Source organism: Peromyscus maniculatus, chromosome 1 (genome assembly GCF_049852395.1).
Source record: "Peromyscus maniculatus bairdii isolate BWxNUB_F1_BW_parent chromosome 1, HU_Pman_BW_mat_3.1, whole genome shotgun sequence".
In the NCBI taxonomy this organism is placed as follows: Eukaryota; Metazoa; Chordata; class Mammalia; order Rodentia; family Cricetidae; genus Peromyscus; species Peromyscus maniculatus.
Window position 1 is genome coordinate 21,800,836 of NC_134852.1, and position 17,409 is coordinate 21,818,244.

Sequence of the window (17,409 nt, forward strand, 5' to 3'; positions counted from 1 at the left end):
GTTCTGATAAGCTATTAATCTAGCCATGTTGAAACACTACTATTATCATAATCATGAGCCCAGAAATTTGAAATTCCTTTGTTTTTTTCCCATAGGGATAGACTTAAAAAATGCTTCACATTGTGCTGAAAACATCTTGTTCTAAACTTTATATATCTATCCTCTGGACAGAGGAAAAATGTTCATGGTTTTAACCCATAACCATGGGTTTTGATATGACTCTAAGGGATGAGTCTACTATAAATGTTTTAAAGACACCTGTGAAGTAATATTTAATTTAAACCTATCACTCAGGAGACAGAGATCTGTCTGAGTCTCTGTGATTTCAAGGCTACACTGGGAACAGAGTTAGATGTGGTGGAACACACCTTTAATCCCAACTCTTGAGATCTCATGTCTTTCCTTGGGAAGCATACATACAAGCCTTTTTTCCCAGGAAGTAAGATGCCAGGGCAGAAAAGGGTATACAAGGCCTGAATAAAGAAGAAGTCTGTCTTGAGGCCGAGGATTTCCCAGAGGTAAGAATGTATCTGGCTTGTTTTGTTTCTCTGATCTTTTAACTTTTATATCAATATTTGGCACTGGGATTTTTTTTTATTAATAAGACCATTTAGCAATTTGTGTCACACACCTGTTAACTGATTCTTCAACAGTGAAAATTTCAGTACAGATTATAAGCAGTAGCAATGCTAATATATCCAAAATTTTCATCTCATTGTGTAAACTTAAGATATCAAGTTTCTTAATTGATTAATTAAGTTTCAAGGATTTATGTCTTGGATCCATCTGTCATAACTTCTGTTTTAGATAAGTACTCCTGTCAATCTCACCAGCTTAAGCTTCCCTACTTACCTACTGTCAATTCCTAAATTTGGCATCTATCTATCTATCATCTATCTATCTATCTATCTATCTATCTATCTATCTATCTATCTATCTATCTATCTATCTATCATCTATCTATCTATCTATCTATCATCTATCTATCTATCTCTCCATCTAGCTACCTTCCTCTGCTACCCTTAGTCTTTAGACTACTTCCACACCCCAACTACCCATAGATCTGGAAGTTTGAAGTGTAAACCCAAGAAAAAGTTTTTCCACTATACTCTTTACCTTTATCTTCTTTCTCTAGTCTATATCTGTCCCATTAGATTTCTAAATATTTAAAATACATAAACTGCTCCAAATTAAAATAAGCTACCCCTAAACTTGCTATAAACCATGTAAACTTGATGTTTCTGAAGGAATTCCAAGCTAGCCTAAGCCTCTGACTTTAACCAGAATTTTCAGACTGCTCTAAAGCTCTCAGACCTTTTCTTGGCTAAGGTTTTCCCTCAGAACCTGGGAAGCAATCAAAACATATGTCTCCAAGCCTTAACTTCTCTCCTTTCTCCCAACCTTTGATTAGCACTTCAAACTTGCCAGGTCATGAAAATACCATTACAGAACAGATTACATAGTTCTTTATCATCAACAAAAAGTCTGGTATGACAGGGCCAAAAGAAACTCAGGACAAATGGCTAAATAGGTGCCTATTAGAGTACCAAAGTACATGTTTGCCTCCATTTTCTCACAGCAAATACCTGTTACAGAGTTCACACAAGTATCCAGTATCCTGTCTCCTCTCTGCTCATCTCACCCCAGTCCCTATCCTAAACATTTCCAGATCATAGAATTTTATTCCCCAGTTTCTGATTTGTATATAACCCTGCCAATTTGACCACAACCCCCTTGGCTCTTCTGGTCTTCTTGGCCAATTTCTCTCAGCTCCTTCTATTTTGGTCCTGCCTTCTTGCTCCCCACTTAGTAGCCTGGCCTATTCTGCTGGCCATGTTCTGTCTACTACTTTTTCTCTCTGCTCTGGACTCTTCTAGATGCCTCTGGCTGTATTCTCTATTCTATCTACCAGAAATACCTTCCCTGTAGTCATAAAAAGGAAAGACAATATTGCATTACTTGTTTGACTGAACATCCATATTTAAATGTAAGTGTCTATAGGACACAGAAGCAGAGAGGTGCTGTGTGGGAGGAGAAAGTACTATCATAAGTGAACATATGGCACTTGGCAGTAGAGGAGTAATATTGAGAAAATGACAATAATGTGCATGTATGAACCAAAGTTTCCTAATGAAACCCATTATTGTATATACCCAGTAAAAATTACCCAAAAAGAAGAAAAAACTGAAATTCAAATATACAATTGTGAGCAGAAATGTTTATAAAGATCTACCATAGACTACTTAAATTAGGTTTGAATGTCTCTATAAATACAATTTATTAATTTTTGCCCAAATGACACAGACTGAAAATTATCTACAAACTTCTGTAGTGTGTTTTGTATTTCATATATTACAAGGGTTGTTTTAAGCTGGAATTCTGTGAAGCAAATTGGACATAACTGGCAATGTATAGTAAACCAGTCATAATAGGAACACATATTTGATGACTCAAGTCTACAAGATTCTGGGCTGGAGAGATGATTCATAGTTTAAGAGTACTGTACTACTTCATAGAAGACCTGAATTTAGTTCCTAGGACACAAAGAAAGGAGCTTACAGCACACATAATGGCAATTCTATGGGAAACAATGCATTCTTCCCATCCCTAAAGGTACTACACACAGAAATGTTTGTGCAAACCCACGTGCACAATGCACACACACAAACGCACACGTGTGCGCGCACACACAAACACACATACATTCACATAAAACAGCCACCACTATTCCACTACTAGTACCCCTACAAATACTGCTATTTTTACTACTAATACACTTTAGAAAAAAAACTACACAATTCAATAATAGGATGTATTCTATGACCATACCCACTCTGTCACATGTACAAGGACAGGAAAATAAACACCAGTGTCCATGTAAGATTTTAAAGTTTTAAGAATTTATTTCCATGGAAACAGTCCTGGAGGAAAACCAGCCATTTTCTCCTGGAATACTTTATCAAAATTTTCAGCTTGAGCTACTGTAAAGTGATTCTTCCAGTCCCCAGCCACACCTGGAAAATGTGAAGCAGACACAGAGATGGGTTAATGATGATTGTAAATCTGCTCTCATTCCTTATTTCACATGATTTTACCACCTGCTCAAGTAGGACCACACAGTCAATAAAGTAGAACTAACAGGTACTCTATGGAGAACAATTCTTAACGTTTTGAAAAGTATGCAAACAGACTTGTATCTCTGTGTAAGTAATGTCAACCATCTCTTATACCAACATATCAACTCCACAATCTAACAGCATGGACAATGGATCTATATTTTTAATGTCCAGATTATTTCTCCTTCTCACTAGACATCCTTCAATCATACTATCAAGTTCAACAGAGTTTCATATCTCAATTACCCAAACACACTTCAATTGTTCTTTTTTCCTTTTAGGGTTTACTTATAACTGTTCTGAAAACCATGCCACAACTTTTAAAACACTTTTTAAAATTAATTCTAATTATGTGTCTGTAGCTGCATATGAATGCCCATGCCTGCAGAGGTTGAAGGTATCAGATACCATGGAGCTGGATATACACACAATGGTGAGCTCCATATCAGTCATCTTGATATTTCCAACAGATAAAAGAGACACAAAATACTGCCTGTTGAGAGCATCCCAGGATATCTGTTTTTAGTCAGTATGGAGCTTGCTAATGCATGAAGATGATTTCATTCCCAGTATTTTTTTTTACCATACCTTGGTTCTCAAAACCACATTCTAGAAGGTCTCTAGGCTAGGACTTAGATATCTCCAATAGTTCAAATTCTCAAATTGTATTATGTGTTCCTTATCCATGAAGTGCTGATGTGTTCCACACAGTCACTTCTTGTTCATCTGTTTCCTTATTTGTGTGACGGTGAACATCTCTTCCTATCTTCTTTCCATGTAGAATTCTACAGGCCCTATCCTTTCTGTATTTTATTTCATAGCTGTGATACTTTGATGAATTTTCTCTTTTTAAACATGCTTGAAATATGCATCTAATATGTTTGAAGAGTAAAATATTTCTTAAATTATCAAAGGCTTCATTTATCAAAGTGTATCAGACATACAAAAACATTCTCAATATGGAATTATTGAAAGGATTAGTGAATGGGTAAGGAAGATTACAGCCTTCTTGTCATTTTGCTGATGAAGAAAAATTAGTCCAGGAGATCTTACCAGCAGTATAGTGATGCATGTAGATTTGAAGCCAAAAAGACTGACAACAGAAGTCATGTTATTTCCTTACTAAAATACAATCTTTGTGTATCACATAAGTTAACTTTAAATGCCCAGTGGTACACATTAAAAGAAATAAAATTTTTGATACACAATAGTCAAATAATATACCATTACTTGCGATATCTATAAGAGTGTCATCTATTAATACTGTAATCTATCAATGCCCATTGCTACTTTCAGCTTCATTATAATACTCATTATTGGAACAAGTTGTGTTATTGTATCCCACAGCAATCTTGATCCTCATAAGCCAGACTGGATGCTGAGCTACCAGAATCTCAGAAAATTCAATATGTCTGCCAAATGGAATGAATCAGTCCAGATTAGAGAATACTGTTTGTGGAGGTGTACACGTGAAGTTCTCAGTCCAAACATCTCAAAATCTTGTGTACCTTTCATGCAAGTATTTTTCTTCAGTGCTTCTGTCTAAAAACCTCCTCAAACTCTGATGTGTACATGGTCAGTAAAACCTTAATGCATAGTGGCTTAACTCCTGTTGGAAAGGAACTTCCTCTTAGTTTCAGAGGCTGCAGGTCTCATAAAATGTTTTTGTCCATACCCTCCTGGATTTTTTGGCCTACACATATTGGGCTTCTCCATAGGTCTTCTTCCCTCTGTGTCTCTTAATACCTTCTTTGTTACACCAGAGAAAATGATTACTGGCTCAATTACTCTGTCTAATAAATATCTAGTGTGAACTAATGAGAGTTAAAACCTTAGATGTTTGTCAGAAGACATTTCCTCCCATGTGTCTTGATTGTGACAATGTCTTTATAAAATGTATGCCAAGTAAACAGAACATCTCTATGGTCTGTATTTCCTGAAATATCTAAATATTGAATCATAATGACCAAAATTATTTGTGGAAATTTTTTCATTGGAGTTTTAAACTAAATTAATCCCATCTAGCCAGGTAAGTGAGTCTCCTATGTAAAGAGCAGCTCTTCAGAGTATCTCTCTAGAGGCAAGGAAATGCATCTCTCTGGTATCCTGAGAAAAGCAACTAAAGAACAACAAAAATAAGTTGAGAGAATTCCTCTTGGTCAAAGCTAGTATAACATTTAACAAAACTTTTCATGCATTATGGTTTAAGGATTAGTTATCTAATGGTAGGTAATGAAACAAATTTTAGAATTAACCTTTGGTCTGCTCATACTTTCCATATTTAAAAAGGAATCAATTGAATGCAGGAATTAAGAAGATCAACATTTTCCTCATTCATCTTATTCTTTCCAAAATGTTTCCCAACATATGCATCTCAGCAACTTCTATACTGGAGTCATGAATCAGGGTGAGTGGTGTAATGAAGTTTGTCTCCCCCTTCATTGACCTGGTTTCCTGTGGGATTCATGGCTTATAGTGAGTTGAATAAAAGGAAAACAATTCCTCAGAATAAAAGTTATCTTCAAATGCAAAAGAAATGGGTGTCTTATATGATCACTATGATAATTAAAGCACATATGATTTTAGAGCCATGTTCAGTTTTTTGAAATTATTAATATATATTTTCCTCCTAAAAATATAATACATGAAAATACTATGTTTTAGAAGAGACTAAACTAAAGTCCCAATATGGTCTCATTTTGGAAAAACATAGCTGCAAAAGAGGAAATTACAGTTTTCCTCATGTAATTTTGTTCCAAATTCTATTTCATCTGCTCCAGTGTGTCTCAGATAAAAGTTTTATTAGTTTCAGTAGCCTTTCACTATTAAACAAGCCACCTTTTTGTTTTGGCATTTCATTGAAGCTATTTTTTTTTTTTTAGTTTTTCGAGACAGGGTTTCTCTGTGTAGCTTTGCGCCTTTCCTGGAACTCACTTGGTAGTCCAGGCTGGCCTTGAACTCACAGGAATCCGCCTGCCTCTGCCTCCTGAGTGCTGGGATTAAAGGCGTGCGCCACCACCGCCAGGCCATTGAAGCTATTTTTATACACATACTCTTTTATGTCTGCAGAATTATTATTCATTACAGGAAAACCAATAATGGGCTATTTCTTTTCTTACTTGAGTACTTCAGTTCTTGTACAGAGAACTCTCTCCATACAGTCTGGAGTACAGGAGTCTGAGGTTATGGGTCAATGGCAGTAGACCCTCCCATAGGCATCAGTCCTTAGTGTATAGATTATCATTTTCTTGAGTTGACATTTTTGTGTTCCCAAATTTGAGTATAATTTCCTCTTCTTAGGATACCAGGAGTACTAAATTAAATGCAATACACTAATGACTTTAACTTATTTATCTCTCTATATATTCCTGATGTCCTTAGAGTCTTATGACCTTATCCTCACATGTAGGTTGGAGGTTGACTGAAGATTAAGAATGAAGCATGTAAGTAATTGGAAGAGGAAAATTAAATGCATAACTCTCCACTTCCTGCATTTATAGCCAAGTTTTTAGTCGTCCCCAAATACCTCGCATCTAACTCATTCCTTCTTCAACCCTGAGTCCCACCTCACCAATTCTTTACTAATTTTTGTGTGGTGTATTTTGCCAGTCACTCCTCAACTGCACAGCTATGAAACCATAATTTGGTCATAGCATAGAGAGGCGGCACAGACATAGAGAAGATGGGTATTCCCATTTCAAGGGAGACAATTCAGAAAAAAAGACAGTAACTACGATCATGAATCAATCCAAATTTAGCTTGGCAAATGCCATCATATTTTAACACTGGAGGATAATTCACTTAGTCTGTATAAATTCTACTCTTAGGCTGTAGTGGATCAGCAATCTTGATCTGTTGGACATCTTTTCCAGCGGTGAATGGAAGTGTATTTTGTGGTTATCATCCAATATATATCTTTGGTTCTTTCCATTAAACATTTTCTTTAGAGTTTAGGACTACGATACAGAGAGTCTAACAAAGACTCACAAAACATGTCTCTCATTTTCCATTGAGGATATTGGACACAACCCTCTAACATCCTAAGATCATCTCTCTAAAAAAAAATCAATCTTTTCAGTTTCTGAAGTCCATGTCATCACCACGGAAGGATTCCCCTGGAAGGTCTCTGAGAAACTATGAGAGATTAGCAATGACTGTTGACACATTCATGCCCATTTCTTAGAGCGTCATTGGAACAAAAACCCTCCACATATTCTGACATATTTTGGGACTAAAGAGTTTCTTCACCTTTTCTCATGAGGACCAAACCTTTAGTAATCACAACTTCTCGGACAAGACTATAATTAGACATTTTGTTTTCTTTCATGGCTTGGAAGGAGCTGTACTTGAGTACCAGATCTAGCTCATTGGGCTCCAATTTCTTTCCTAGGAAGTCACAGATCTTCTCTATGGTTCCCCTTGTATTCTAAAAGAAGAATCAAAACAAAAATGAGGGTAATAATTAGAGAACTGTGAGAGAGCAGATGCAGAGAAGGTGACTACAGATGGAAGATGGAAAAAGAAACATGAAGAATGAAATGGCACCATGAAATGAGAAAGTATTCAATCGGGTTTAGGAAAGAAACAGGCTTTGTAAAGAGGGTAAGAGTCACATACAACATTTGTATATTTAGTCGTCTTGCAATGTAACTGATCTCTGGCCCCTAAAATACAGAAGCTGTGATTTTTTTATGGGGGAGTTGACATTAGATGAGTCTCATATAACTTAGAATGTCCTCAAATTTACTTTGTATTGAATGAAGACCATCAACTTCTGATCATCTTGTCTCAGTCTATTGCTATATTCACAGGTGTATGGCAACCTACCGATTAAATACAATGGGATGTTGGTCTTCAGACAGTATGCTATGGAGGGAGTCCTATCTGGTCTGATGAAAATTGCTGTGGAGACCAGACTGACCTCAAACACAAAGAGTCTTTTCCCCTTAAGTGAAAGCATTAAAGGTGTGCACCACCATACCCAATCTGTGCTTAGAAGTTTAAAGATACTTATAGAAATACTTCTAGAAAGCAGTCAAGGTGAATGAAGACAATATGCACAAATAATTTGATGGAGGTTCATGTTTATGCCAAATGATACTTTTTCCTATGGGTAACTGAGAATAACACAGATTTAAAATACTCATAAAAATGGTCTCAATAATTTTTACTTGGGACTACTGCCAATATTTTATTTTGTTTTGAATTGTGATTTCATGCTATTACTTAGATGGGCATCAAATTCACATTCTTTTTACCTCAGACCCCTGGACTGGCATTATAACTGTGCACTGCCACAACTGGATCAATTCTAGGAGTTGGTCATAAGAATGAAAAATTTTGGAATAAGGAAGACTTTGCTTGGAATCCAAGCCCTACACATGGCCTCATAAAGGAATTTTTGGCTCTAAACTTTTATTACATATTTTATCACAGTTTCTGTTAATATTTAATGTAAAGGTAAACAACCATGACAATAACTGAAAATAGTGCATTGAATAGTTGGAAAGGAGACTTATGGGAAAATGAATAAGCATGCACCAGAGGTAGGTAATGAAGTTTCCAGAAAAAATTGAATTTTACAATAAATATTCAAATATTTCTCAAAAGATAAAGTATGTGATGGATGGCTTTGCTTTTTATATGGAAAATTTCTACCCCTGGAAGATAAAATCAAGAGAGCAAATTATTTTGGAATGATTCAATATTTCTGTTTTTGTTTATCCTTAATATATTTCAAATACTATAAAGAATTCAGGAAATAATCAAATAGAGGACTACAATCAATATAATAGAAACAAAGAGAACAATGGAAACAATCAATGAAACTTCAAGTTGGTTCTTTGAGGAAAAACAACAAGGTAGACAAACATTTATCCAAATTTACTAAGAGGCAGGGAGAAAATATCCAAATTAACAAAATCAGAAATGGAAAGAGAGACATAACAAGTGACACCTAGGATATTAGGAAAATCATTGGGTCATACTTCAAAAATGTATACACTGCAAACTTAGAAAATCTAAAAGAAGTGAACAACATTTGTGTTATATATCACTTCCTGAAGTTATATGAAGTTCAAAACAATTTATATAGATGCATAATCCCCAAGCAAATAGAAGCATTCATTAAAAGTCTCCCAAACAATAGTAGCCAGGACTAGATTGTTTTAGTACATAATTTGACCAGACATTCAAATAAGTGCTAATAAGTATACCCCTCAAATTATTCCACAAGATAGAAATAGATGGAATATTGCCAGATTATTTCTTTTTCTTTTTCTTTTTTTTTTTTTTTTTGGTTTTTCGAGACAGGGTTTCTCTGTAGCTTTGCGCCTTTCCTGGAACTCACTTGGTAGTCCAGGCTGGCCTCGAACTCACAGAGATCCGCCTGCCTCTGCCTCCCGAGTGCTGGGATTAAAGGCGTGCGCCACCACCGCCCGGCAAGTATTGCCAGATTATTTTGTGAGGCCACAGTTACCCTGATATCTGAACCACACAAAGAAAAAACAAAAATAGAATTACAGACCAGTTTCCCTTGTGAACATAGATGTAAAATACTCAATAAAGGACTCACAAACTGAATCCAAGAAAACAAAATGATAATCCACACTGGTTAGGTGGGCTTCATCCCAGAGATGCCAGGATGATTCAACATATGAAAATATGTTAATTAAATCCATCATATAGACGAACTGAAAGAAATGCACCACAGGATCATTCTATTAGATGCAAAAAAAATCCTTTGACAAACAGGAGCACCCCTTCATGATAAATATTTTGGAGAGATCAGGGATATGGAGACATACCTATACATTCTAAAGGCAATATATTGCAAACAATAGCCATCATCAAATTACTCATAATAACTAAAAAAAAAAACCCTTCACAATAGCCACAAGTAAGATAAAATACCTTGGTGTAACTGTAAGAAAATAAGTGAAAAACCTGTATGACAGGAACCTAAAGACTCTGAAGGAAGAACCTGGAGAAGATTTCAAAACATGGAAATGTCTCCCATATTCATTGATCATCCGGTTTAACATAGTAAAACTGGTCAGCTTATCAAAAGCAATATACAGATTCAATGCAATCCCTATCGAAATTCTAACCCAATTCTTACGGATCAGAAAATAACAATACTCAACAATACTCAACTTTGTATGAAAATAAAGCAGGATAGCTAAAGCAATCTTGGACAAGAAAATAAGGAGTATACTAGATGTGGAACAAGGATGACTGGACTGCTACTCACATCACCAGGGAGCATACCTGGAATATATGACCCCAAGAAAGACACAGGGATCGCCCAATGATGGAGAAATGGATGAGATCTACATGAACAACCTGGCCATGAGTGGGAGCAATGAAGGGCGAGGGTCGAGGGAAACAGAGCCAGCTGGATCAAGAAAAGAGAAAGAGAACAAGGAATAGGAGACCATGTTAAATGAAGACCACATGAGAAAAGGAAGAAACAAATTGCTAGAGAGGTCCACAGAAATCCACAAAGATACCCCCACAATAGACTGTTGGCCATGGTTGAGAGACAGCCGGGACTGACCTACTCTGGTGATGGGATGGCTAAACACCCTAATAGTCGTGCAAGAAACCCCATCCAATGACTGAGGGATCTGGATGCAGACATCCACAGCTAGGCCCCGGTGGAGCTCCGGGAGTCTAATTAGCGAGAAAGAGGAGGGTTTACATGAGCGAGAATTGTTGAAACCAAGGTTGGATAAAGCACAGGGACAAATAGCCAAGCAAATGGAAACACATAAACTATGAACCAAAGGCTGAGGGGCCCTCAACTGTATCAGGCCCTCTGAATAGGAAGAAACAGAGGTGGCCCCACTCTTGGCAGTGTGCCCATAGTGGCAGAATGTGGAAGCGGTGCAGGACCCATCCAGAGGATGCCACGCCAGCCCCGTGCTACTAGGTTGCCCAAAGTGGCAAGACCTGGGAAAAGTAACTCCCAGAGCAGCACATAGTCCAGAACAGAGGCTGCACTTGGCATCACAGTAAAGACAGATGCTGTCCACTCTGCACTTCCTTCAACCTTCCTAAGAAGCTGAGCATCTCTCTCTGCCACTTCTGGATACTATTAAAGCATGGAGATTTAGAGTGAAAAAAAAAGAAAAGAAAAAATAAAAAAAGCAGGATAGCTAAAGCAATTTTAGACTAGAAAATAATATCATTATACCTGATTTAAAGGTATACCACAAAGTACTAGTAATAAAATTCATATGCTTTTGGCATTAAAAACAGAGAGATTGTTCTTTAGATAAGATCCAGTACCCAGAAGTAAATACACACCTGTGGACATTTGATTTTTTTCATTCTTTTTTTCTTTATTATTGTTATTATTATTATTATTATTGTTATTATTTTACAATATTTTCAGTTCTACATAACAGCCAAAGATTCCCTTGTTCTTCCTCTTCCTGTCCCCTCCCCTTCCCCCCAGCCTACCCCACATTCCCATCTCCTCCAGAGCAAAGCCTCCCCCAAGGACTGAGATTGACAAGATAGACTCAGTCCAGGCAGGTCCAGTCCCCTCCTCCCAGATTGAGCCAAGCGTCCCTGCATAAGTCCCAGGTTTCAAACAGCTAACTCATGCAATGAGCCCAGGACCTGGTACCACTGCCCATATGCCCCCCAAACAGATCAAGCCAATCAACTGTCTCACCTATTCAGATGGCCCGATCCAGTTGGAGGCCCCTCAGCTTTTGGTTCATAGTTCATGTGTTTCCATTCGTTTGGCCATTTGTCCCTGTGCTTTATCCAATCTTGGTTTCATCAATTCTCGCTCATATAAACCCTCCTCTTTCTCGCTAATTAGACTCCCGGAGCTCCACCTGGGGCCTAGCCGTGGATGTCTGCATCCAGATTCCTCAGTCCTTGGATGGGGTTTCTGGCACAACTATTAGGGTGTTTGGCCATCCCATCACCAGAGTAGGTCAGTCTTGGTTGTCTCTTGGCTATTGCCAGCAGTCTTTTGTGGAGGTATCTTTGTGGATTTCTGTGGACCTCTCTAGCACTTTGTTTCTTCCTTTTCTCATGTGGTCTTCATTTACCATGGTCTCCTATTTGTTGTTCTTCCTCTCTGTTCTTGATCTAGCTGGGATCTCCCACTCTCTTTCCCTCAACCCTCGCCCTTCATTGCTCCCACTCATATCCATGTTGTTCATGTAGATCTCATCCATTTCTCCATCATTGGGCGATCCCTGTGTCTTTCTTGGGGTCATGTTTTCCAGGTATGCTCCCTGGTGATGTGAGTAGCAGGCCAGTCATCCTTATTCCACATCTAGTATCCTCCTATGAGTGAGTACATCCCTGGGCACCAGCCACTCCTGGGAAGACCTGCCCAACTTTACCCCAGGTTCTGACCACCAGGCAGGTCCCCTTCTAGCCCCACCAGGAAGGATCCCCTTCTCCAAGCCCCCCACCCCCGGCAGCTGCTGCAATCTCCACGCCCTGCCCCCACGCCCATCTGCCTGCTACCTCAGCCACTTCCTGAAACTTAGAGACCGGCCCCCAGCTCCCATCCTGCCCCCAACTTCCCTTCTGGACCAGAGGTGAGTGTCTGGGAACAACCCAGACCCCATCCCTGGGCACCAGCCACTCCTGGGAAGACCTGCCCAACTTGGCCCCAGCTGCTGGCCATCAGGCAGGTCCCCTTCTAGCCCCACCAGGAAGGATCCCCTTCTCCAAACCTCCCAGCAGCCCCTGCAATCTCCACGCCCTGCCCCCATGGCCATCTGCTGGAGACCCCAGCCACTTCCTGAGACTGGCCCCCAGCTCCCATCCTGCCCTGGACTTCCCATCTGGACCAGAGAGGGCTCCCATCCTGCCCTGGACTTCCCTTCTGGACAAGGGCTCACATCCTGACCTGGACCTCCCTTCTGGACAAGAGCTCACATCCTGCCCCGGACTTTCCTTCTGGACATTTGACTTTTGACAGAGAAGCCAAAATTATACAATAGAAAAAACAGCATTTTAAACAAATGTCACTGGTAAAATTGGATGTTTGAATGTATAAGAATGCAAATAAATGCATATCTATCATTGAACAAAAATCAAGTCCAAGAAGATCAAAGACATCAACATAAATCCAGATACACTTAACCTGATAAAAGAGAGAGTGGGATATAGCCTTGAACACATTGAAACCAACGACAACTTCCAGAGCAGAATACTAATTGAGCAGGCAATAACACTGAGAATTAATAAATGAGATGTTATAAAACTGAAACACTTGTGTAAGGTAAAGGAAACTCTCAATAGAACAAAAGGCCATTCACAGAATGGGAAAAGATTTTAACCACTTCCACATTGGACATAGGTGCAATACCTAAAACATAAAAAGAACACAAGAAACTAGATATCAATAAAATAAGCAATCCAGTTTAAAAATGAAGTACAGATTTGCACAGAGAATTCTCAACAGGGGTGTATCAAATGGCTGAGAAATAGTCAAAGAAATATTCAAATCCTTAGCCATCAGGAAATGCAATTAAAAACAACACTGTAATTTTATCTTACCCCTGTCAGAATGGCTAAGATCAAAATCACCATTTACAGATTTATGATGAAGAACACGGGGAATACTCCTCCACTGCTGGTGGGAGAAGTGCAGACTTATACAGCCACTTTGGAAATAATTATGGCAGTTTCTAAGAAATTTGGGAATAGATCTACCTCAAGACTCAGTTATACCATACCACTCTGGGCATATGCTTAAAAACACTCCATACCATAGGACCATTGTTCTACTATGTTTATAGAATCTTTATTTGCAATAGTCAGAAACTGTAAATAAACTCAATAGAATAATGGATACAGAAAATCTATTATAGACTCAGCTGTTAAAAACAATGACATCATTAAATTTGAAGGCAAACTGATGGATGTAGAAAAGATAGTCATGATTAAGGCAATTCTGACACAGAAATAAATGACTAATAAATAGGAAGTAAAGGAGAACCAAGCTACAACTGACAGACCAAGAAAAACTAAATAACTAGGTATGCCGGGGTGGGTGTGGGGGAGTGGTATACATGAATGTCACTGTGAGGAAGTAAAATGGACATTGCTAGTGGATAGGGGAGAGTCTTTGAAGGGAGAAGGATATGGGAGCAGGAGGGATCATGTGGGTGGAGGATGGGTTGAGAAAGAATTAGGAGAGACAATGGAATATGGGGGCATCACTGAGATGAGATGAAAACCTAGAGCAATGGAAACACCCTCAGGAATCTATGAGGGTGACCTAGTAACATAGAATATGGCAGCTGAACTAGCCATCCCCTCTAACCAGACAAGGTTTCCTGTGGGAGGCCTGGGACACCAGGCCAGCCACAAAGCCTTCAACCTACAATCTGTCCTGCTGACAAAATTTGCTTGGTTAAAGATGTGGCAGCAACTGGGGGATTGAACAAGTAATGACTGGCACAGCAAAGACCCATATTCTGAGAAGGGCTCCCCTTTGTGGGCCAGCATCCAGAGGCAGTATACCCCAGAGATTTAGGATAGCAAAATATGAATGGCAAAGGAAGTCAATGAAATGATATACTGCTTTTTTTATAGATTGATGTTTAGTACAACTGTCATCACATCGGCTTCATCACAAAGCAACTGATGGAAAAATATGCAGAGACTACAGCCAAACATTAGGTGGAACTCAAAAAATTCCTTCAGAATAGGGCAAGGCTGGAGTGTAGGGCCCAGTGATAACAAAGACACCAGAAGAAAACCCACAGAATCAACTAACCTGGGCTCATAGGGGCTCACAGTGACTGAACAAACAACAACAGACCTGCATGAGACTGATATAGGTGCTGTGCATATATTTTATAGTTATGTAGCTTAGTGTTCATGTGAAACTACTAATAATGAGAGCAGGGGAAATCTGACTCTTTTGATTACTTCCAACACCCTTTTCTGATACCAGATTACCTCATCCAACCATAGTAGAAGAGGAAGAGACTAATCACCCTGTTATTTGATATACCATGGCTGCCTGAAATGATTTGGAGGCCTGCCAGTATCTGAAGAGTAACAGTGGAGGGGAATGGAGTGAGTGGGGGTAGTGTTGGAGGAAGCAGGAAGAGGAGAGTGAGGGGAATTTGGTTTGGATGAAAAAACAAAATTAAGTAAATAAATAAATCAAAAATAAATCATGAATATAACTCTCTAACCTAAAGAAGGAAATGCCTATCAAAGTAAAAAAATATGAAGAACCCAAAATAGACAACAGACAACATCAGGAAATAAGTCTGTTCAGCTCATAATCATAATGAAAGAACTAAACATGGAGAACAAGTTATGGATGGATAGGCAAGTCCTGAAATGGGATAATCAAATGAGGAGGAGAAAAGGAGAGGGACTGAGGGAGAGAGGGAATATGAGGAGTGACAGCTAAAATTAAGGAATACATCAGTGATTGTATGGAAATCTAGTACAATAAAACTTCTTAAAATACATACACATATGATGACAATCTAAAAAATATTATCTAATAATGGGGGAGATAGTATTCTGAATGACCATCTCTTGTCACCAAATGAAGCCTCCAGTTCTGGTATTGGTTTATATCTAATGAGTTCTTGGTGAGAGGGATTCCACAGGATCCTTAACACAAGCCTTTGTCAAGACTATAGGTTGCTCTCCACAAACTGACATCAAGGACTCATTGCTGAAGACAGCACCTTTATCACTCATCAAACATGGAGATGCTGGTGATTGCATACAGCTTTCAGCTCTGCATTCCATCATCTTTATTAAAGGATGGTACTGTGCATACTATCACAAGAGAAGTGCAAACATTAATCCAGTCACAAATACTTTGATCTACAATTTTGTCCTGCGAGATATGCTAGAGTAATGTTGGCACAAAGCTCGTAGGAGGAGACAACCAATAATTTATTTTACTTAAGGCCCACTTCATGAGATGGAACCCATACCTGACAGAGCTTTGCTGACCAGTGGTTAGATAGCCTGGGGACCTAGTGTAAAGGTAAGTAATACTGATCTAACAATTTAGTGACAAAATGACCCATAACGATATATTACTATGCTCAGATTTGTGCCTTGTTCAGCCATCATCAGAGAAGGTTTCTCCTGAAGCTGGCAAGAAAAGAGACCCTCAGACAGACATTACACAGAGTGGATACTTTTGAACAAATCAGTTCTTAACGGTATGTTTCCACTAAATCCCTCCCTCTGTGGCTCCAAGAACTCCTCCTCAGAATAAGAAAGTGTAAGAGCCAAAGAGGAGGGAGGACATGAAGAAAACAAGGCCCTCCACTTCAGCATGAGAAAAAACACATATGAAGCCACATTCTGAAGCATGTAATCTGTTCTGTAACTGCTTCTTAGCTGAAATTACAATGGTGTTGTCAGGACCTTGGATGTTTGGAGTGTTTATCAAAGGTTGGAAGGAAGGAGTTGAGTTAAGACTTGGAGACATCTGTTTTTATTGCTATCCAGGTTTACAGGGACAAACTCAGGCAGGCAACGTACAGACTGCTTTAGACAGGTTAAAGCCAGAGGCTCAGGCCAGTTTGGAATTCCATCAGAAACATCAAGTTTATATGGTTTACAGCAAGTGTAGGGGTTGTTGATTTTAATTTGGAGCAGTTTATAGTTTATAAATAATTAGAAATTTGGTGGGAGAGATATAGACTGGGGAGAAAAAAAGATAAAGTTAGTGAAGATAGTGGAAAAACTTTTTCTTGGGTATATGATTGAAACGTCCAGATGTATAAATAATTGAGTGTGCAAATAGTCTGAAGACTAAGGGTATCAGGGGTAGATAGCTAGATGGACCAATATATAGGTAGATAGTTATATGTATAGATCCCAATGTTAGGAATTGACAGAATTGAAAAACCACTAGAAGACATTTGAGCTACCCCAACCTACTTCAGGGTCAAGTAGGGTGGACTAAGAGGCTGGAGAGTATGACAGACCACCTTAATAAAAGAAATAGGGTGTAATCTCACATTTAGTGACTCTTCATGAGCCTAACAGTGACAGAGTAGGTAGAATAGGGATACTGAACAACGTGGGGTGCTGCATGGGGTGAACTGCTAAAGGATTTTGTGATTGCTGTAAGAATGACAGTTACCTTTTTCATTTCTTCATAGCTGAGTAACAGGAAGTTGTAATTTTTTCTCATAGACAGCCAGTCACGGGTGTGCTCAAACCATGATCCATATGGCACTGTATGAAAGGGGAAGGAAATTATTGATTACAAAGAATAAAATTAAGGTCTGCTTATTATTAATCACATTCCGCA

The 17,409-nt window shown here is 38.7% G+C and overlaps 1 protein-coding gene across 2 annotated transcripts in view; it reads right to left on the reverse strand.

Moving 5' to 3' along the window:
- Positions 1 to 2,878: 2,878 nt before the first annotated feature.
- Positions 2,879 to 17,409, reverse strand: part of LOC102912437 (sulfotransferase 2A1-like) — a 31,007-nt gene continuing 16,476 nt past the window's right edge. Inside the window, exons 4-6 of one of the 2 annotated variants that reach the window (XM_076571747.1) lie at positions 17,239 to 17,333; positions 7,365 to 7,542; positions 2,879 to 3,014 (exon numbers count right to left, since the gene is read on the reverse strand). In XM_076571747.1, the coding sequence (XP_076427862.1) occupies positions 2,902 to 3,014; positions 7,365 to 7,542; positions 17,239 to 17,333 (386 nt within the window). In that variant the 3' untranslated portion in view covers positions 2,879 to 2,901. Of the gene's footprint in view, positions 3,015 to 3,041; positions 4,726 to 7,364; positions 7,543 to 17,238; positions 17,334 to 17,409 lie in introns of those variants that run through there. The other variant, XM_076571752.1, reaches the window with a different exon arrangement.